The sequence below is a fragment of the Solanum tuberosum genome, unplaced genomic scaffold, assembly GCF_000226075.1.
Source record: "Solanum tuberosum cultivar DM 1-3 516 R44 unplaced genomic scaffold, SolTub_3.0 scf00082, whole genome shotgun sequence".
Classification (NCBI taxonomy): Eukaryota; Viridiplantae; Streptophyta; class Magnoliopsida; order Solanales; family Solanaceae; genus Solanum; species Solanum tuberosum.
The window spans coordinates 891,529-913,762 of NW_006239006.1; the positions used below are offsets into that span (position 1 = coordinate 891,529).

A 22,234-nucleotide genomic window follows, 5' to 3' on the forward strand; every position below is an offset into this window, starting at 1 on the left:
CCATATTTTTTAGGCATTTCAGATACATAATTAAGGACCGGATACATTATTGTTGATACATTATGTATCAATCTGTTGCACTTATTAAGGGAAAAAAAAGGTGAAAAATCAAATTAAGATCTCATAGTATCCATTTGTTGCACTAATTAAAAAAAGCTGAAAAATCAAATTAAGATCTCATAGTATCCATTTGTTGCACTAATTAAGGGGGAAAAAAGCTGAAAATTAAATTAAGATCCCATAAATTAGGTTATTTCATTCCAAATTATTGTCAAGAATTCAAAATCTTATAGTGTAAAAACCAAAAAATTCAAAAATTAAAATTTCTTCTTCTTGTTCATCGTTCTCTCTGTTTCATAAAAACTTTTTGTCGAAATTTTGGATAAGCGAGGTGAGTTATGAAGGATACAAAAGTGATGAAATTGTTGTTGGACAAACGATTTGTTTGTGAATCTTCAAGTTCATCGAATATCCTTTCGATTTTGATTCAAGATTGTCGAAAATTTTGAGATTCAAAATTCTTCTCCAGTTCATTGAAGATCCTTTCCGTTTTGATTCAAAATTGTTAAAGATTTTGAGTTTCAAAATTATTCTCCTAGTTTATTGAAGATTCTTTCAATTTTGATTCAAAATTATCGAAAATTTTGAGAAGATACATCATGAAGATCCTTTCAATTTAAATTGAAAAGTGTTGTATTTCTACTAGATACATTAAATAAGAAAGTGTTGCCCATATGATTTTAGGTTTGAGATCGATACATTATTATTTGGTAATTGTTATGTATCAGATACATATAGTATAAATTTAAATTTACTTATCATAACTAAAAAATTAGTGCATGATACATTATTATTTATGTATCTTATTTTGTTTGAGATCATGAAGATCCTTTCATTTTAAATTGATAAGTGTTGTATTTCTACTAGATGTTGCCCAAAAGATTTTAAGTTTGAGATCGATACATTATTGTTTGGTAATTGTTATGTATCAGATACATTTAGTATAAATTTGAATTTACGTATCATAGCTAAAAAAATTAGTGTATGATACATTATTATTTATGTATCTTATTTTCTTTGAGAAATACTATATTTTAAAATAAAAAAATACATTATACATGTAATTGTTTCAAAATAGCTTCTTTTTTGTGCGTGTGATAAATAACACAAAGTTTATGCATCAAGTACATTTTTATTGAGCATGATAAACACTAGTCAAAGATTCAACAACATTAGAGTTATGTATCAATACCTTGCATAAAACAAATGTTATTGTAGCAGTGATGTATCAGATCAATGATAACACTAACAAAGACTAATTTAAGACTCAAAATAAACGAGATACATTAAAAATCTGTATCTTTGATAGTAATGGCTGTGCTATGGCAGATCCAACTTTTTTCTTCTTTTTTTTTTGGACGTTTTTCAATAGTAGAAACATTAAAAGAAAAATAATTTTTCAAAAAAAATTTCAACGACAATATGATTAACTAAAATTGCAAAGGTTCAATAAGATTTCAATGAGGGCAGGGGACGGAGGTAATTTTATTTTTATTTTTTAAGATGAAAAAATTAAAAAATAATAATAAAAGAAATCGAAAATTGAAGTGATGGAAAGAAATCTACCTCTTGAATAATTTGAAATCATTAATTGGAAATAGAAAAGATTTGAAATTCAAAAATAGATTAATTGATAAACTTGAGAGAGACACCTTCTGAAAATCAAAATGAATTTGAAATTTGTAACTGATTAAGAAGTGGAGAGAATTTAGGAATAAAATGGAGGAGTGAAATGGGGAGTGGGAAACATGGGTGTAGGCTGAAAATTGGAGTGAAATATTTATGTATTCAGAAGATTTTATGAATTGGGGGAATTAAGGGATTTTTGAATTTTTTTAAAAAGATAGGGATAAATGAATATTAAGGTAAGTAAATGTGTGTATATAAGTAATTTTCCCTTAAAAATATGACAACTTCCCACAAAAAGAAATACATGCTTAGTAAAAAAAATTGCTATAAAAAAAAAGAGTTTTAATATTTATTTTGAAAAAAATTCTATATATAATGGTTCACTTTAAATTCACGTTAATTTAAGTTAAATTTTATATTACTTAAATACATATTTACATTTATACCACCCTATTTTTTAGAACTATTTTAAGATTATTTCTATGTAATTATAAAACTACTTTACAATAATTTTAAAAATAAAATAGTAAATAATTATTTATTCCTATTATATATTATTAATAATTTTTGTATTTTTTAGAACGGTAGATTATTTATGTAACTGATTCAAAGATTATTTTTAAAATAAAAATTATTCTAAAAATAATTTATACTACCATATTTTTTAGAACTGTTTTAAGTATCTCTATTTAATTATAAAAACTACTTTACAATCATTTTAAAAATAAAATAGTAGATAATTTCAATTTTAACTTATTATAAGATAATATTGTTGAGAGAATGAAAAGGCTTAGTATCTTGATATGCAGTAATATAATATTTATGTAAATAAATCAATTTATAAGCTTAGTTCATTGTCTAAATTTGATAATAATAATAATAATAATAATATAAAGTGCATTTTCTATTATCATTGCAATCGAAGAGATAGAGTCAAAATTTAGTAGATGGAACTGACATGTATTATTTTTTATCCATTTGAATCATAACTGAATAAAATGCATGAAGTACACATTTCATCCAATATGAAAAAAATTAATATTAATATGTCATCTATAGAAGAACTGAAACAAATTTTGTTGAATTTTGATTTCTTCTTTCTTGGTATTTGATTAGAATAACTTCACTAAAGAAGAAGAAGAAGAAGAAAAGTTAAATCGTCAAAAAAATTTATGCATGAATAGAAATTGAAATAGAATAATATCTCTTACCATTTTTTAAATAATTGTTCCCTAATTATTTGGCTTTATCTATATACTACGGCTAGATTTTGAAGTTAATTATCTTTATTTTAATAGTTTGGAATAAATAAAATTGTAAACTAGAAATGTGGAGAGAAAATAGGAGCAGTTAAACATTATCCAGTAATTGTTTTTTCCGCTAATTTTTTACAAATTTAATGTTCACTTGTCATTTTCAGTTTTTTGCCTATTCTAAATAGTTAAGATTTTAAAAATGATACTGACGGTTACAAAAATTGTAATTTGACGGTAATTATTTAAAATAATTGTAATTAGTTATTTCATGATTTGTTATTTTTTTATTTAGTTTAAGATGATTATTGATAAAATAAAAAGCTTATTAACATAGTTTTTCATTGATTACAGGACAGGACTATATAGTAATGAATGAGTAATGGGAAGTTATTAAACTGTTTTATCTAAAAGTATTTTTTTTTAATTATCATATTCCACATACTTTTAAAATAAATTACCACAAACAAATATTAATTTCACTTGTCAAAAGTAATATATAAATATGAACAATTAATAAATAATTTAAAGTGTTTGAATTTTTCAAATTATTTGTTAAGATAAGTGTCGTTGTTGTTGTTGTTGTTATTATTATTATTTAGAAATTTGCCTTTATTTTATGTTATAAAGAAGGAGGAGTTGTAAAAGTTAGATTAAATATTTTGTATACAAAAAATGATAATTACCCAAAAAATAGAGTCCTTCGTACAATTACCTTTTATTAAGTTTTCTTTTTTAATTATTTCAAAAAATTGTATTTAAAAACAGGAAATTTTAAATTAAAATTAGAAAACCGTAATCTATTTTTAATTTTAGGAAAAAAAGAAACATGAAATCATTTAATTGGTTACTATTTTTTTTCTTTCTTTTTGGTTAATTTTACATATATATTTTAAGATTTTAAAATTATTTTTTGAATATTTAAACTATTGAATTTTATGGTGCTGACATCTGACACTTTTACTTCTCTTATATAGATTAGCATGTTGAAAGTACCATATTAATTTTAAAGAAGCAAAATTATAATCAAACTGCAAAAATTATTAAATCATTGGTTGAAATACATTAGTACACACTACTAATTCTTAACTTTTTAAAATTGTTTAACACAACTTATGATATGTCATTTAATTAGTTTAGCATTATAACAAATCCTATAATCATGATTAGCAAACAACAAATAAGTTAAATTTTTTTCAAAAGCCTATATACATGGTATCTACACGCGATCAGGGTGTTAAAAAATAATTAATTCCTTTAGGCATGGTAGCTACACAGATTTCTAATTATAAAGAACACTATTAACTAAAACTTTATTTTATTTCATTTTAAAATATGTTTTAGAAAAGAGAATTGATAATTTGTACTAAACAAAGCGAAACGATTAACATGTAAAAGGTCATACATTACTTTATTATTATTATTATTATTATATGCTAACAGTGTTACACATATATTAATTTATTTTGATAGGCAGTTAATGAAACAATAAGAATGAGTGATCAATATAGAACATGCTTACATAGGCAATTAAACAACATTTAGATAGTAGTTAATGTCAACAATATTAATTTTATATTTTACTCTAATCAGATCTATTGTGAGAAATGAGCTGTCACGATCCAAAAATGGACGTGATGGCACTCGTCTTAACCCACCAAGACAAGTCAGCCTAAAACTCAACCATTATAATAAAATGCGGAAATTTTTATAATAAACTCAAATATACCCCCAAAATCTGGTTGTCACGTGTACAAGCCTCTAAAGTATTACAATTGAATCAAAAGAAAAATACAAGTCTCATATGACATTGTTTCTAGAGTAGAACAAGATCATAAACAGGAGTAAGAAGGATCGCTGAGAAGACAAACAACTACCTCACACATCTCCCAGAAGCCTTGGAAAAGAAGAGAATAACAAGTACCACAAAAATCCAGGCTCGTAACCTACAAAAATTTGTAGAAGCAAGGGGTGAGTACCAAACCACACGGTACTCAGCAAGTAAACCTCTAAACACGAGCTAAGGGGATAGAATACAAGTACTCCTTACACCCCAATCGAACCTTCACAACTACAATCTGTATAAAACCAGCCCAACCTAACAGTTCACAATTTACAAGCACATATCTCAACAACAACATTCTAACAATCATATATTCTCAATAACAAGCTCAATATTTATCAATTACCACCTCCACAACTACAACCTGCTTAGTACCAGCCCAACATAACAGTTCACAGTTTACAAAGCACATAGCTCAACAGAACACTCTAACAATTGCATATCTTCAACAACAAGCTCAATATTCATCAGTCACAAGTTCCATAGAAAGGCACTCACAAGATCAGCAACACACAAGATCAAGTTCACCAATAATAAAGAAGTGCAATGCAATGAAATGCAATGTCAAGTATAGTGATGCATGTCTGACCTAATGATACACACCCGCTGTCTCTCAGTCCGGGACCCATGGGGGACATATCTGTCCATGCATCCATCGCGGCGTGCGATACGACCCTCGATAATAGTAACCATCGCGGCGCGCGATACGTCCCTCGAAATGGTACATCCTCTTTATTTTCTTATTCTTTCTCAATGCACATAACACTTGTCAGAACCATGTCTCAGAACAATGCAAATGACATGTTCACACAAATAATGAGGAGATGACCATTTTCATAACATTGCACAATTCACAACAAGACAATCAGGATACAACATCAACAATGATTCAACAAGCCTTTCAAACAATTCTCAACACATCACACAAACAATTGATCACATTGCCTTTTATTATCCCTTTTTCATCATTAGAATTAATCAATGTGGACAAGTCAACCCATCACCAAGCCTCATTACCCTAAACACATATTACAAGGAAATACATGAATTCCATACACTTAACAAGGGTTTAGAAATCCACTTGCCTCAAATCATCAAACAATCACTCCGGAACTTGAGTCTTCCCCTTTCGTTAGGCTTCCAAATCAGTGCAATCTAGTCAAATAATCAATCACAATAAGTTTTCGAAACTAACAACACCCATATTACAATAGGTCTAGCCTAGACCCAAAAACTTACACAAACCTAAAATCAAGTTCCTAAATTTTGATGTCAATCATCATGTCAACCCTCATATGTTCAAATTTCAAGCCTAGGGTTACGTTCCAACTTCTCCAATATCATAATTCTAATAGTAATCATATAATAAATTACTCCTTATATTCAACTAGCTACCTTAATATATATATCAAAACTTGAATCATAATATTATAATTATAAGAAAGAATTAAAGAAACACTAAAAAGCCGAATTATGAACACAACTTTTTAGGTTACGGGAAAACCAAAACTTTTCAGCACTCAAATTGACACAAGTGAATCTCAAAATCCTTTTCTCCATCCTATCCTTCTAATTATTATACTCTAATTTGATAATAATTACTGAATGATTACAAACATATTATCCTACCAAACCACACTTCCCTTTGACCAACATTCTGCCGCCATTCACCAAATTGCAATCAAAATTATAACTTCCTCATTCTATACCCATTAAACACCTTAGCCATTAATAGTCTTGCTTACATTAACCCACCAACATGACACACCCACCAATAGGAATAACGATCTTAACCAAATTTAAAAACTAAATTGTTACCTCTAACATATAGTAATAATAAATTAACAAAATGTCACCTTTATGCATATTACTCAACTCATTGTTTAAAGGCGTACCTACCTGAATCATGAAGTTTGGCCGTTCTTTTTCCTCACGTTCATCCGCCTAGGTAAGTTTCTGCCTCCCTTTCTTTTCTAAATTAATTATTTATTAAAAAGTGACAAACCCCTAACTTATTTTAATAAAGTATGAGCTAAGGGGTATAGGGTCTTAAATGAATTTTCAGACTTGGCCCATTATTATCAATTAACTAAATAAATACCCGTTAATTTAATAACTGTAGTTATCGAATAGCTTCAAAATTCTCAAACCAACTTCACCGACTAATCAGGAATGAATCGGGGCAACTATCGGGATGGGTAAAATGGAAATTTTATAGAAATTTTAAAAAAAAGATTATTTTTTTTCGGGTTATTACAAACAATTAAATCACCCACCTATAGACATGCTTTCTAACAAAAATAGGTTGCGCTAAAATAAACATATAGCACATAAATTCCCTCCTCCTTAGACAATCCTCCAAATTATTTAATATATCGAGAGAGTTAGTTTAATACAAAATTATTACAAAATTGAATAAGATAAAACCACACTAAGAAAAATATATCCAAACTAGCTTAAAGTAAATCCACCTGATATCCTTTCCAAGGCGACTCTCCAAAAATCTTGAACTACAGTATCCAAACCCACAGAAGGAAATATTGCAACATATACACATAATACTAAAGACATACATAATGTTGATTATTCCATATACAGACGAATAGTTGCGCTCACAAACTAATTCAAGAAGCAGACATTCAAAATCTAAACTGTGAAAACATCGAACACAACATCACAAAAGGGAGAAATAGAACTAACTCGAACGCTTTCCTTTTAATATTATATGCTTAAATGTGAAATACTAGTGAAGAACACTAACCGGTTAAGAAGAATAATTATTTAAAAAGCAAGATATGATTCCCAATAAAGGAAAAAAATAAATTAATGGGAGCATAATTATAATCTTAAACGAGGAAAGTAGAATTAAGGCACAAATCAGTACCTTTACTGACAATCAACAACATCAACTTACCAATACTAATTCTCATAAGAATCTGTCTATTAGATAATGTCATTCTCTAGATTAATATAAAATCAAGCAAATAAATAAAGGAAATGCAAGAAATAATTTAGGCATCCTCAATCAAATACTTATATTTGCATATCAAGACATAACAACTTTTACCATAAATAAAGTAAGTGAAAAACATGTCCGCAATTAAGGATGCTCAATTAACATGTGTTATTTCATGAAGTGTGAAAAATCCAGCTTCACCTCATGTAGCCAGGATCGTTTCATAAGAAATTTGACTGGAATGATTGCAACCTGGTTTTAGCAGTTGCTGTTGTTATGGATCCTAGGTTCAAGAAGAAGTTAGTTGAATTCATTTTTAACAAGATCAGTTATAGACTTCTCACTATCAGTCAGTTTTCCCACGTTCGGTAGACTTTCTTTCAAAAACCTTGACTAATATAATAGTGAAATTAGAATAGGCGCTGAGGTGAGATATGAGATAGTATAGAAGGGGAGTGTTGAGTAACTAAATCTAATTTAGACAAGGAAATAAGTAAAATACATAATTCCTCAATGAAACAGTCATGAGATAACAAAAAAAAAAAACATAAGAAAATAAGACAAGGAATTGAGCGAATCACAGTAATCAAGGCTTACTTAGAATATTAAGTTGCATATAATCAGTTAAGTAACTAGAACAATCTTACCAAAATCAATTTAATTGTAAGATTATTCTAATTCAATCAAACAAAATTAATTAGAGACATGATATTTGCTAGTACTATGTCACGACCCGAGCCTACACCCTGACCGTGGCCGGCACGCGAGAACCATTGCTGGCCCTCAAGCAAACCCTCATCCTGGCTGACTACAAGCGGAAGAATGACTCAAGCATACATAAGCATCAAATTGAAAGAAACGATTAAAAACAATTTACTAAATCTTAAAACTTTGTTGAATATACTGAGTATGAAACATAAGTTTTAAATAAAATATCTGAAACTGAAAGACTCTCCGAAATTGTCTATCTATGAGGCTTCTACTATATATAGGCGTGTGTCAGGAAAAGACTCACGACGACTCAAAAGAACTACTTGTAACAACTCATAAAAACTGGAGTTCTCCGAAAGCAAGGAGACCTCACTCGAAAGTTGATGAGCGGATGAAGTGATCTCAACAGACTCTTGTTGAGGATCCTAAGAACCTGTATTTGCATCATTAAAAGATGCAAGTCGAATGACATCAGAACATTGAATGTACGACTATGTAATATAGTTGAATAAAAAATAACTGAAAGAAAGAACTGCAATAGATAACAATGTACTCAAGCTGAATGTAAAGAAATAAAAGAGTTAAATCAGTTAAAACTTTACAAAATACTTTCTCATCTCTGAGCTCAACATATTAAGTGATATAATAAAAATACACTTTTATCTCTATTTGGGAGACCTCTAACCAACAACCATCATTATGAGCTACGTGATGATACATCGTCTCGCCCACGTTGCCAGAACTGTCCTATACCTTGACGGGGGATAGAACACCTCAACTAAGTGGATCCACTAAGCTATGCTTAAAAAGCAATAAGGAATCATCTAAAAAATATGATCCTTTACCATGACATGGTTTATGAGAACTTTGAGTGGTCTGAGTCGTCCCCATATCGATGCTCAATATTACTCCCAATAATATATACTCAAGCTCATATATTTAAAAACATAACTCTTCCTCTGATTTTGAGATAATTGCTCAAACTACCCTCTTAAAAGAGTTATCTGCTCTTGAAATATCTTTTGAACTCATAACTCATTTAGAAATCTCAGTTTCTCTTTTATCAATGTAAAAATTGATACCTCTGGGAATAGATATTCCTCTTATACTCTTACGTAATTCATACAAGAAAAATCTTTCTCAAAAACATAGCAAAATCATATTTTAATATGATCATTGATGAGTCGGGAAGTCATACTGCATAAACATAGATGGTCTATCTAGATACCATACGACTCATACATTGATGGCATACTCGATTGTCATACTAATCATGTTTTAGAAACTCTTTTCTCAAAACTCATCTTTACTTTCTCAAAACTCAATTTAAGAACTCAAGTGTTGGCTTTAAAAAGCTTTTCAAAATTTATAACTCAAATCATAAGGTTCATGTGGAATTATGGACATGAATGACTCAACTCAGGGATCTTAATAGCAATAAGAAAACTCAGAACTCAAGACTCAAGAACTCGAAACTCATAACTCAATGATATTTCGCCTCTCAAATATACTCAATTCATAGGGTTCATGCTAAAATATAGACATGAACGAATCAACTCAAGAATTTTAATACATAACATATAACAATTAAATAATTAGGAATAGAATTTCAAAAAGTAATAGGAACTCAAGAACTCAAATCAAGTTATCTCAAGAATACTCAAATCTAGGGATAGAATCCTAGATCACTCTATTACTGATTTGAAAGTAGATGTAGGGCGTGAAGATGAACTAGTCCAACACTATGACAGCCTTACATACCAGAAAGAATAAGGTTCTTGAAGAATCTTGAAGAAGAATTTGATTAGAAGTCTTGAAACCCTAGCTTGAAGGAGAACAATAAAGAAAACCTTTCTTGAGATTCTTGAATTACTTTCTTGAAATCTCTACGGTCAAGAATTATGATTTTCATTAGTGATTCATAATTTGGAGGAATTTGAGTTGGAAAGAATGAAATTCTAGGAGAAGAATTTACCTTGAAGAAGAATCTTGAATGGAGTCTTCTACTTTGATTTTTCCTTATGGTTTTGTCTTAGGATTTAAGAGAGAAAAGAATGATGGATTAAGAGATGAAAATCTGATTGTTTTGGGTCTGTAATTAGTGAAGAAATTCGTTTAGGATTTTTGAGGTAAAAAGACAAAAACGATCCTTTTTAATGTTTTCTGTCGTCTAATTCATCACTACACTGTATTAGGTTACTAAAATAGTCATAAATTTTAACTCGAACCTTGAATTATTGTGAAATTCGTGGCGTTGGAAATAAGATTCAAATATATTTAATTTGATAGGTTATGGTCCATGTAACTCTTTATATTGTAAGAGATATGGTCATTTAAAGTTGATCCAAGTAAAATCTTACATCAAAACTTAATTTGTAAGGAAACTTTCAACTCAATTTTGTGCTAGGAGTTTTTAGTGACCTTAATTGATATCCAAAATAATTCCACACTAAAGAATTTACCTTTACATATATGAGTAATTTAAGAATCACCCGATATGACCCTACATATAAATGAAGAATGATTCGAGTCTTAACTGAGAAATTTTCGGGATGTTACATATTAACTAGTGTTCAATATTAAAAGTTGCAATTTACAATGTTTGGAGAAATATGTATCAAGAATAAGTGAACCAAAGAATCAACTAAGTTCATGCTTAAAACAAAATGATTTTCACATGAAGTAAGCATGCATCGAAAATGGTTAGAAGGTAGATAATAATTAAAGCAAGAACAAACCTGGACGGATCTGAATAGATCCGTCTTTAAGAGACCAAAACTTTGATACTTCAAATCGACCCAAACTTTGACCAGAATCTTGGTTTGAGTAGCAACGTTGGTTGTTGATTGCCTTGCCGAATATGTTGTTGTTGTTGTTGCCATCATCGATGGAGAGAAGAGAGGGAGAGAGACGTGAGGGTTTCGCTGGCTCGCTGTTTCACCGACAGGAGCAACGCTCCTACAACTGTTGTCTCCTCGTCCTTGCCGAATAAGAGAAAGAGACGGAGGAAGAAGAGAAGGGAAGGGCTCACTGTGTTTTCGCTAGTGTTCTATCCAGTGGAGGAGAAGGAGAGGTGAAGGGGTTGATATTTTATGGTCGGAGAAGGAGAGGAGAAGAGAGAGAAGGGGATGCCTGGGTTTTGTTTGGTGGTTCACGACTATTCTCGCCGGAGTAAAGGAGAGGAGGAGCAGCACTCCTGTTCCTTGTTATAGGAATAATGAAAAAGTTTAGGGTTTTGGGGTGTTAGATGTTAAAATAGGAAAGTAAAAAACTCTTGATCTGGATCGTTAGATTAAGGAGCTCGAACGGCTGAGATTCGATCTTGGGTATTGATCCAATGATTGACAGTTTAGATTAAAAGGAGGGTTTATGAGAATTGAATTGAATCGGATAGGCTATAATTGAAATAAAATTGGATTGAAAGGCATAAATTGATATGGATTGAATAGGAACAATAGGCTATGAATTGAATAATTTGAATAAAGGAGGCTATGATTTAAATGCGTTAAGAGAAGATTAAGTGAATTGCTATTTAATTAATAATGTACTACACATAATAAATAAATTTTATACAAAATAAGCACACTTGAATATCTTAAACCTTAAACCGATAAGTAAGCTAATTATTTCAAAATTTGTCAACCGATAAATATTATAATAATAATAAAAAAATTTGATAAGAAAAAAATAATTACAATAAATTTTGTGAATTATGAATATTAAAATATAATTATTTACATAAAACTACTTATAATTTTGAACCCGTAAAATAAGAGTAAAAGGTTTTGCAATACATTTTTAATCAACTATCAATTCGGAAAGGGTGTCAACACTTGTTTACCAATAACCCATTTTTGATGTTTCTACTTTGCGCGTCTGTAGTGTAAAATTCATATTTCATGTAGAAAAATTGAAATCACAAGATGTCTGATTTTTCCGAAACTAGAAACATGGAACTACAACATATCAAAGATTTGCTACCAAACTTCTCTTTCATTGCTACAGTTTTAATCTTCAATATTGAAACAATTTTTGATGGTCGGATTTGCTCGTCTGTTGTGTAAAATTTATATCTCATTGTAGAAAATTGAAGACGTTTGATTTTTCCAAAACTAGAAACATGAAACTACAACATAGAAAAGATTTGTTGCCAAATTCCTCTTCCATTGCTACAATTTTGATTTTCAATCTTGAACCCGTTTTTTATGGTCATATTTGTGCATTTGTAGTGTAAAATTCATATCTTATTGTAGAAAAATCGAACTCACGAGCCGTTTAATTTTTCCGAAATTAGAAACATGGAACTACAATGCAGCAAATATTTTTAGCCAAATTTCTCTTACATTGCTACAATTTTTATTTTTAATATTGAACTCAACTTTAGATTATTATTGGTCTTTTGATTTCTCCGATTGTGTTTTCGCCAAAGTAACCCCCCCTTTTTAGATCCACGTTGTGCAATCTTGATTTCTAGCAGTGACAATAAACTTTAGTGACCGAGAGGCGCCATACCCTTGCCTTGAGATCACAGAGAATAAGTAACATTCGCATGCCAAAGTTCTCACCTTGAAAGTTCATCTTCCAGTGATTGGCGCCTTCCCTCTTGTTAGAAAGCTGCTTGACACTTCTCATCAAATCCCAGAGTGTTCGCCAATAGAAATGAAGGACGTCATGGACAATTTCTCTTGCCAAGTCACAACTGAAATTTTTTATCTCTTGAAGTCTTCCATTCATCCAAATATTGTTGTTGGTATCCCTCCTCGTTGTGATGAGAATCTTAGCAGTTTGTGTGTTCCTTCTTTTCGAATTGGTGAGGTTCTCTATACATCTGACTATTGAGAGTGGTTAGAAGATGTGCTTGCTCAATGCAAGAAGACTTTGGACAACATCAAGACTTATGAAGCTATCTTTGCTTCAATGTTCACATATGACCATGACAAAAATATTCTCCAGGTCTTTTGCGAGAATTGGCGCCCATCCACCAAGACAGTTTCTACCTTCGTCGGAGATTTATCTATATCTTTATGGGATTTGAGAACTATTAGGGCCTTCATGTTCATAGGTCCTTTTATGATGAAGTTATACCATTGACTAAGGAGTTGACACAGGTAGATGACCAATGGAAGTCTTTTCCCTAGGAAATTTCTCTTACTTGTTTTCGGCGTTCTACTGACTTACCAAAGGCGTCATAGATGAAGTCTCCTTTTGGGAATGGACAAAGTTCTGGTTTAGAGGACTGAGAAAACATGTTGAGCATTCACCAAAGACGTCTAAGAATCGTACAAAGCCAAGGATGAATCATAACCCTTCTGGAAATATTGACATGAGTTTTTACCACGAATTGAAGACGAGAATGCTCCTTTCGTCGAGCTAGAAGTGGAAGTATCACTCTGAGATGAGACTTATCTGGTAGCTTTTCGTGCATGTTGGCTTTTGCAAGTTTGTGCTTCCTAACAAGAAGGTTGATTTCGTCCGTGCTAGTGTCTTCAAAGTTGCAAGCTTAATGACTCATGGGGAGAAATTTTCTTTGGTGGTTTCGATCCTTGCAAGCATCCATCGTGTCAGGGATCTATCCACTTCTTCAAACTTGGGTGCTTAATGCATACTACTTCCCATTCATTATGTATATGGGTGGATAGGTGAGTAATTTGAGATTTGCTACCGTGTTACCCGCCCCCAACGAGGTGTGTGAATGTGGAAAATTTCAGGAGAAAAGACGACAAAACATTTTGACCTTGTTGTCGCTCGCAAGTTATTTGATAACTCTCAAATCACTCTCCATCTAATCTTTGATTGGTTGAATCCCACAAAGAGATTAATACCACCATCTAAATTTAGACCTTTGAATTAGAAAACTAACTCAATTTTGCTTATATGATATATATATGGGTTCGGAAAAACCTTTTGGAGAATTGCATATGCGGAGGAGGAAAATAGGAGCTATTAACAATCGAATGCATTCTTAAAGCACATTTGTCAAATAAAATACCATAAAGGTTAAATTTGTCAACATTTGATTTTTTTAAATATTTACAATAAATATAAAAATAAATTTGTTACAATAAAAAAGAAAGAATAACTCCGTAAGCGTAATATCATAACCACGAGGGAGGTTAGTATTACGAAATTAAACCTAAGAGGAGGTCTTTGAAATTATTCCTTAAAAAAGGACCAAAAATTAAAGGAAAGAGAAAATTAGTCAAATCATAATATATAATAATGAATAAATTTTTGAAAATTGTTATCACAAAATTAAAATAAGAGAAATAAGTATAATACTATAAATCGGGGGTGAGTATTGCAAAGTGAAGGAGGTCTTTCCGTTTTGTTTGACAACTTATAAATACATAGAGACATCAAAATTTAGGAAAAAGAGAAAAGCTAACTTCCCAAAACCTGGGGTGTGTGTATCAAATGCCATTTACCAAGTCTAACGTCTCACAACTGCCAAACGACCATAAATAATTTCGTCATTGCACAACTGTCCCTTTTTTGCTGCTTTAATTTTTAAAGTAGTTGAAATCATATAAAAAAATCAACGGAAAGATAGTGAGAGAGAGAGGAGAGGTGGTTGGCTATTTTGTTATTGAAAAAAAAATAGAGCTTATGATTGGGTATTTGTAAATGAAGGCAGAAAGGGATGTGATTTTCAGGGAAGAATTTATCAACCTTCTTCTCTATAACAAAAATTTTTTGATTCTTTTTTGGAAAAAATTAAATCATTTCTGGGGTTTTAAATTTTGAATGAATGGAGAGCTTTAGAAAAGCTTATGGGGCACTTAAAGATTCAACTAAAGTTGGCCTAGCCAAGGTCAACAGTGAATTTAAGGTAATAGTATTTTTTTTCCAGATTGACAATTTTAAAATTTCCCCTTTCATGATGGATTGTATTATCTTTTTTTGATTAAGGATTTGGATATCGCGATTGTTAAAGCTACAAATCACGTTGAAAGTCCTCCAAAAGAAAGGCATGTTGCAAGTGAGTTTGTAGATTTTTTTTTTATCTGTTGTTTAAGATATATATACATACATCATATCTTTTCCTGAATTTGTATTTCTCACATTTTATAGTTTTTTTTCTCTCTTACTTATGATGGTGTATTTCTTAATTCAGATATATAGGACATATTTATTGCAATTTTTTGAATGAGGCTTCAGTTGTTGTAATGGACCGAAAATATTAATCATAATCTTTTTCTCTTCATCTCTTATGGATGTTCCTTTCCTTAGTGATATTTGCTGCAACATCGGTTACACGTCCACGAGCAGATGTTGCCTACTGCATTCATGCACTCTCTAGACGGCTGGCAAAGACACGAAACTGGATTGTAAGTCATCTCGACTAATTGATTGATTTGGTAGCTTTCTGATTGCTGGAAGCTACAATTATTGAACAATTGAATTTGTATGGTAAAGAGTATGTGTATATTATTATTATTTGGATTCAACTTCACATCTTGATCAAACATTTCAGGTTGCACTAAAGTCTTTGATAGTTATTCATAGAGTTTTGAGAGAAGGTGATCCTACATTTAAAGAAGAGTTGCTCCACTTCTCTCATAGAGGACACATTTTTCAAATATCGAACTTTAAGGATGAATCCAGTCCACTTGGTAAGCTTAGCGACATAAATTTTTCATTGTAGCATATTATTATTGTTATTATCTTACGCATTATTGGTTATGACAGCTTGGGATTGCTCTGCTTGGGTACGGACTTATGGACTCTTTCTAGAGGAAAGACTTGAGTGTTTTAGGAATTTGAAATATGATATCGATGGAGAGAGATTGACTAAAACTACACCTGGAATTAACAAGGTAGGTCTCTTTTTCTTCATCATTTGTTGGTTTCATGAGGAAAATAATTGTAGATTTGAGTTTTCATCAGGTGCATAGCAGAACAAGGCTCTTAAATGGTGAAGAATTATTAAATCAGCTTCCTGCATTACAACAACTTCTGTATCGTTTGATTGGTTGCCAGGTGAACTTTCTCACTGCATGTGAAATTTTGATATTGAACATTGTTTCTTATCTTTTGTGGGGTTTTTCTGCAGCCTGAAGGAGGAGCTTGCTACAACTTTCTTATTCAGTATGCCTTAGCACTGGTATTACACATACTATCTTATTCAGAAAGTTTCCACATGTTTCGGTTTACTCATTTAGGGATATAATAATATTTTAAACTAAACAAACATATTTGACTTACTCATTTAGAGACTAAAATCTTCTAAACAAAAATATTATGTAACCAAAAAATACTCTCTGCATCACGGTTGTTTTTCGCTCATTTTTATCTCTCCGTGCTAATGGCTTCCCTAAGGGAGAATTTTAAGTTCTTGCAGCTCCTCATAACATGCTCTTTGAACAACCAATCATATTTTGATGTTTATAAATTTGTTTGGATTCTGATGTATATAGAAATTGGCTTGGTGAGCAGCATGAACTTCACAATGTGTAGAGGAAATAGTCTACAAAATAGATGGGAAATGTTTACAGTTAGAGATTTAATTTCTTACATCTTGCAAACACAAAGGTTGATTAATTAATCCATAAAGTTGAATTCTCCAATAAATTTCAAGATAACAACCCCAGTTATACTTGGTGCAGGTTTTGAAGGAGAGCTTCAAGATCTATTGTGCAATCAATGATGGGATTATAAACCTTGTTGATTTTGTAACCTCTTTTTTGCCTCTTTAAAGTTGTGCCAGTAATTAAGTTATCTAATATATTGGAACAATAATTTGGTCGTTTTTATGCATGCAGTTCTTTGAAATGTCCAAGCATGATGCTATCAAAGCTCTCAACATATATAAAAGAGCTGGGAAACAGGTGTATAATTTCATTTCTTTGATGATCACTAATAAAATTATCGTATATGAATGTATGTGATCGGCTAGTCTAAAGTTACTTTCCTTCCTTCCTTAATGTAGGCTGAAAGTCTAGCTCATTTTTATGACTTCTGCAGAGGGTTGGATCTTGCTCGGACATTTCAGTTTCCTGTTTTGAAACAGGTCCGTCTCTTCATTTTGTTTTAAACTTAAGAAAGGCAATTATGTCCAATATCTTTTATGAAAATTGTAATTTTACAGCCCCCTGCTTCCTTCCTAGCAACGATGGAGGAATACATAAAAGAAGCACCTCAGACAGGTTCCATATCAAGTAGGAGGCTGGTGAGAACCACATTTAATTTCCTATTTAATCAATCACACAAACAATCATAATAATCTAGTTATTCAAATTAAAAGCTTAGACTAGTATGACTTGACAATTTTTTCTCTATTATCTTTGAACCTTGGTCAAATGTTTCAGTCAATATCTACTTGTAATCATTATAATTTTAAGGGTGGAATAAGTAAATATGAATCCTAGGGCTCAATGGATCAGAGATGTTTGTCATTGTTATTTGATAGGAGTATAGAGAAACAAAGAAAGAACCTGAAAAGCCTGTAGAACCAATCCTTGAAGAAATGGAAGAGCAAGTTGAGAATGATAAAGAAGAAGAGGTCGAAGCGCAAGAGGAACCTCAGCCTGAAATTCAATTAGAAGAAACTCCACCAACTGAAGAGCCTGTTGATTTGTTGGTAAGCTCACTCACTTTATTTGAGGTTTTATGTTACATTAAAATATATGTCTTCTCTCATATATATATATATATATATATGCATGAATTTCGTGTAGGGTTTGAATCAAGTGGATCCAAAAATTGCAGAATTAGAGGAAAGCAACGCGTTGGCTCTTGCAATTATTCAACCTGGTAACTTTCTTTTCCATCTGCTGATTTTTTCCCTTCAGCTATTGAATATTATTTGATGTATTAAAAAAACTTTGCAGGCAAAGAAAATCCATCAGCAAGTTTTCAGTTGAGTGAAATTGGAAGCACGTCTGGATGGGAACTGGCTCTTGTTACTGCATCGAGCAACAACACCAGCCAAGTCGCACCAGATAAAAAATTGGTATGTAATGCATGCATCATGATTAGAAGACCATATAGTATTTTGTTTTCCAATTTCTTAAAGTTATGGTCTTGTATGAATCAGGCTGGGGGATTCGACAAGTTATTACTTGACAGCTTGTATGAAGATGATGCAACTAGGAGGCAAATACAACTACAAAATGCTGGCTATAGTGCAGGATGCGGGTATGAAATCCCTGGCCAGAATCCATTCAATCAACACGACCCCTTTGCCATGTCAAACAACATAGCACCTCCAACAAATGTACAAATGGCAATAATGTCTCAGCAGCAACAGCAACAACAGCTACTACTCATGCAACACCACCACCACCAATTCCCACAGCAAAATATGATGATGGTATCACATAGTCAGTATCAAGCTCAACAAATTCCATATATGGCCTCCGCAAACCCTTTTGGAGATCCCTTCTCCTATCAAAGCACCTCAATTCCACCAAAGGGAAACCACTCACTTCTTTAGACTTCTTTCAACAACATAACCTTGTATTCTTTCATTATTATTCTATAAGACAAGTTCATATTATCCTTTAACTTTTGTTTTAATCATTATATATAGAATGATCTCCTACATAGTGTCTCAGGTTTTCACAGTTAGTTTTGTGTTCATTAAGCTAACAAGATAACCCCCTTCAAGTTTCGCTCAATAACATTCACCTCTCTTGGTCTATCTCCATTAGTTTGATTTTTTTTAACCATTTTAAAACCTATTTAAAATAATTCTAAATCAATTATGACTTCACAAACTTACCCTTCTTTGTATAATTATTTCATATTAATCCATATATTTAAAAACATGACTTATTTAATAAATATGAACTTTCAAAATAAATAAACATAAATAAGTTAATACTATATGTGTATATATATACACACACGTGTTTTTATTTTATCAAACAAAGATACACATTTCTTCATATTGATTTTTTTAAAAATATCTATGAACTAAGTTAAATTTTTTAATAATATAGATTACTATGAAGAAATTAGTATAAAGAGGGGTAAATTTGTCAAATCATAATAAATTTATTATTATTTTTATTATTATTATTATTATTATTATAAGTGGGAAGCTCCCAACCTCAAAGTTGAATTACCATTTTTCCCTTATCTTACCCCTAAAATAGAATAAATATTAATATCTATTTAATTAATTAAATATTAAGTAATAGTTATATTTAAATTCATGCATCAACCAAGATCTTAATGCAATCATATATTCATGTACCTAGACTTAATGCAAGATCTTAAATGTGGGTAATGAAGAGTCTAATAACATTTATTTTTAATTTGTAAGATAAGTGGGGGTAATGAAGAGTCTATCAAAGAAACTCACACAACAAAATTTATATTTCCTTCTTTCATCTGAATTTGTGATCATCTTGCATTCTACATTAGGTTAGTCGACATAATTTGTCAAATTTTCATTTACCAACCTGTAATTGTAGGAATTCTTACTGATTCATTTATTTGTATTCTTTAAAATTTCATGCATATTCATCTTCTTTTTGTTGAGAAGTATGTAAATTATTATAGTTACAAGATGAATATTCTCCAATATGAAGTTGTAAGTGAGTTTTTATTTTTCATATCTCCATCTTTTTGAGTTTTTAAACATAACTTCGTAATAGATTACTATATTTTTATATTCTTCATTTCTTCTATCTTTAGGATATAAATATAATCAAGTTAATCCCAATTTATATTTATAACTAATTGTTTTGAGGGTAAGCATGTTAAATCCCGCAGAATATTTTTCACAACTAGACCTGCAAAAGAGTAAGTCTTTGATAAAGATTTATAGTTACGTCTTTTTCGTTGTTTGGTAATCATTTATCTTTTTAAAATAACATGTTTGTACTTTTTCATTTTTATATGTAATCTCAAATGTTTATAAAATCCATGTACTTAACTATTACATAGAGGTACAAAAGTTAGTGCACAAGTAAAAATAAAATAAAAAATAATGTAAAGTAAAATTCGTGCAAATGTTACATTGAATTTTATTGTATTAGAATTCATATTTTATTTTTATATACAGATCCTTTAATATATAGTTCAAGAAATATAGTGTATCTGTATTTTTAACATAGTCATGCATTCTTTTCTGTTTATTCTTTTTAGTTTTTTTATACATATGAAACATTTTGTCTATAGCAAGTCGATTTCTAACAAAATGTAATTAAATTAATATGACAATATTTTTATCTATAGATTTTTGTGATGTCCTTTATTATGGATGTCATATCTTTATTTACTCTTCTTTCTTTTCCGTTTGAAATTGTAATTTTTTCTATAAATTTAATGTTACAACACCTAGACATTTTGTAATATTTTTCTTTATACGTATCTTTTGATAGCCAATTTCTTTTCTGATTATTAAAACTTTAATACCGTAATTAAAATATATTAATTCCTCTTATATAATAATTTTTTTTTCATGAAGCTTTAAAAATATCAAACCTCCAACAACTGACATAAGATTTTCATGTTATATTTTGTGAAGAGTTATATTCTTATGTCAAACTTACATACAAAAGGACTTAGCTTTGAACATAATAATGAATATATTTACGCTCCACTATGATATATTTACTTATATAAATTAACTTTTCTACTGCCAATTAGGGGACAAACGTACAACGCATGTTCCCAGGACTAGTTTTATATAAGTTTAAAGAATGGTTACCCAAAAATCAAAATAAGAAAGATAGGCATAATATCATAAACTACAGAAGGGGTGAGTATTATAGAGCAAACCCCGAGGAAGATCTCCCTTAAGCTAAATATCTCTATTTAATTTAGGATATATCCCCTCTGTTTCAAAGTCAAGCCTTATAGTGATAATAATCACATTAGGGATCCAAGTACATGATAAAGAAAACTCAACAATAACGATAAAAATAGAAAACGTGTGGAGGTCCAAAGGAAATATAAAGAAACAAAAATAAACTGAAAACAATATTATTTCAAGAAAAGATTAAAAATTTCAAAAAATATTCAAGAACTCAAGATAGCTCAATTCCTGAATTGAGTCTCGACAACAATAATTATTCAACAAAGAACGAATTGTTGTAAAATAAGGGTGGATGCCCATGTGTGGGACCCACCCACCTATGGCCTATCTTCTCTTTGCTTGTTGAGTTACTTCAAGTGTTATCCCTCTCTTTTCTTCTTGTTAATTTTAGTTTGTTACTTTTATTTTATAACACATTTTCAACACGAGTCTCTATCAGTTCAAGTAAAGACTATAAAAGCCTTGAAGGTATAAATTTCCTTTCTTAAATAATATCAAATTTATATAAACATAAATTTCTTGCTTTGGATCTATCTGTAATGACCCGAAAGGTCATTTTGGTGATTTTTCGTGGAAATGACTATTTTGCCCTTTCGGTAGTTGCCTCGAGTCCCATGTTTTGTGGTTGTAAAGTTGGTTTGAGGAAAAGTTGGTAAAAAGTTGAGTTTTTGAGAAGTTGAGTTTTTATGAGTTAAAGTTGGTTAAAAAGTGCTTTTTCGAGTCATTTGGAGTTTCGGGACTCGGATCGGATTTCCGTCGATTCCGGCAGTTTTAGAATGTCGAAACGGGTCTGTGTGAAGTTACGGAGTTGAATTTGGAGTTGAAACGAAGAATTGAGGTCCTAAGTTGCTAAAGTTGTGAAATTTTGATAAAGAGTTGACTTTGGTCAACATATGAGGTTCCGAGGCTCAGATTGAAATTCCGAGAGTACCGTTGGTTTCGGGAGGCGATTCTAAGTCTAGAATGAGTCTTGGTTGAATTTTTAGACGCTCCGTTTGAGTTTCGAATTTTTT

The 22,234-nt window shown here is 30.7% G+C and overlaps 1 protein-coding gene across 1 annotated transcript; it reads left to right on the plus strand.

Moving 5' to 3' along the window:
* The first annotated feature begins 15,007 nt into the window (after positions 1–15,007).
* On the plus strand, positions 15,008–18,976 carry LOC102580495 (putative clathrin assembly protein At5g57200). The gene is made up of 15 exons (XM_006346605.2): positions 15,008–15,281; positions 15,362–15,431; positions 15,683–15,780; positions 15,927–16,065; positions 16,142–16,269; positions 16,340–16,432; positions 16,506–16,556; positions 17,059–17,124; positions 17,215–17,280; positions 17,382–17,462; positions 17,541–17,621; positions 17,862–18,032; positions 18,130–18,205; positions 18,283–18,404; positions 18,489–18,976. The coding sequence occupies exons 1-15, from the start codon at positions 15,201–15,203 to the stop codon at positions 18,885–18,887; spliced, it is 1,722 nt and encodes a 573-aa protein (XP_006346667.1). The 5' UTR covers positions 15,008–15,200; the 3' UTR covers positions 18,888–18,976.
* The last annotated feature ends 3,258 nt before the right edge of the window (positions 18,977–22,234 follow it).

What these genes read in the sequence shown, in the direction of transcription:
- LOC102580495 (XM_006346605.2), top strand. Translation starts at nt 15,201, where the DNA reads ATGGAGAGCTTTAGAAAAGCTTATGGGGCACTTAAAGATTCAACTAAA. An exon ending in ATCGTTTGATTGGTTGCCAG is followed by an intron (nt 16,433 to 16,505) that starts GTGAACTTTCTC and finishes GTTTTTCTGCAG; the next exon opens with CCTGAAGGAGGAGCTTGCTA. An exon ending in ATAAAAGAGCTGGGAAACAG is followed by an intron (nt 17,281 to 17,381) that starts GTGTATAATTTC and finishes TCCTTAATGTAG; the next exon opens with GCTGAAAGTCTAGCTCATTT.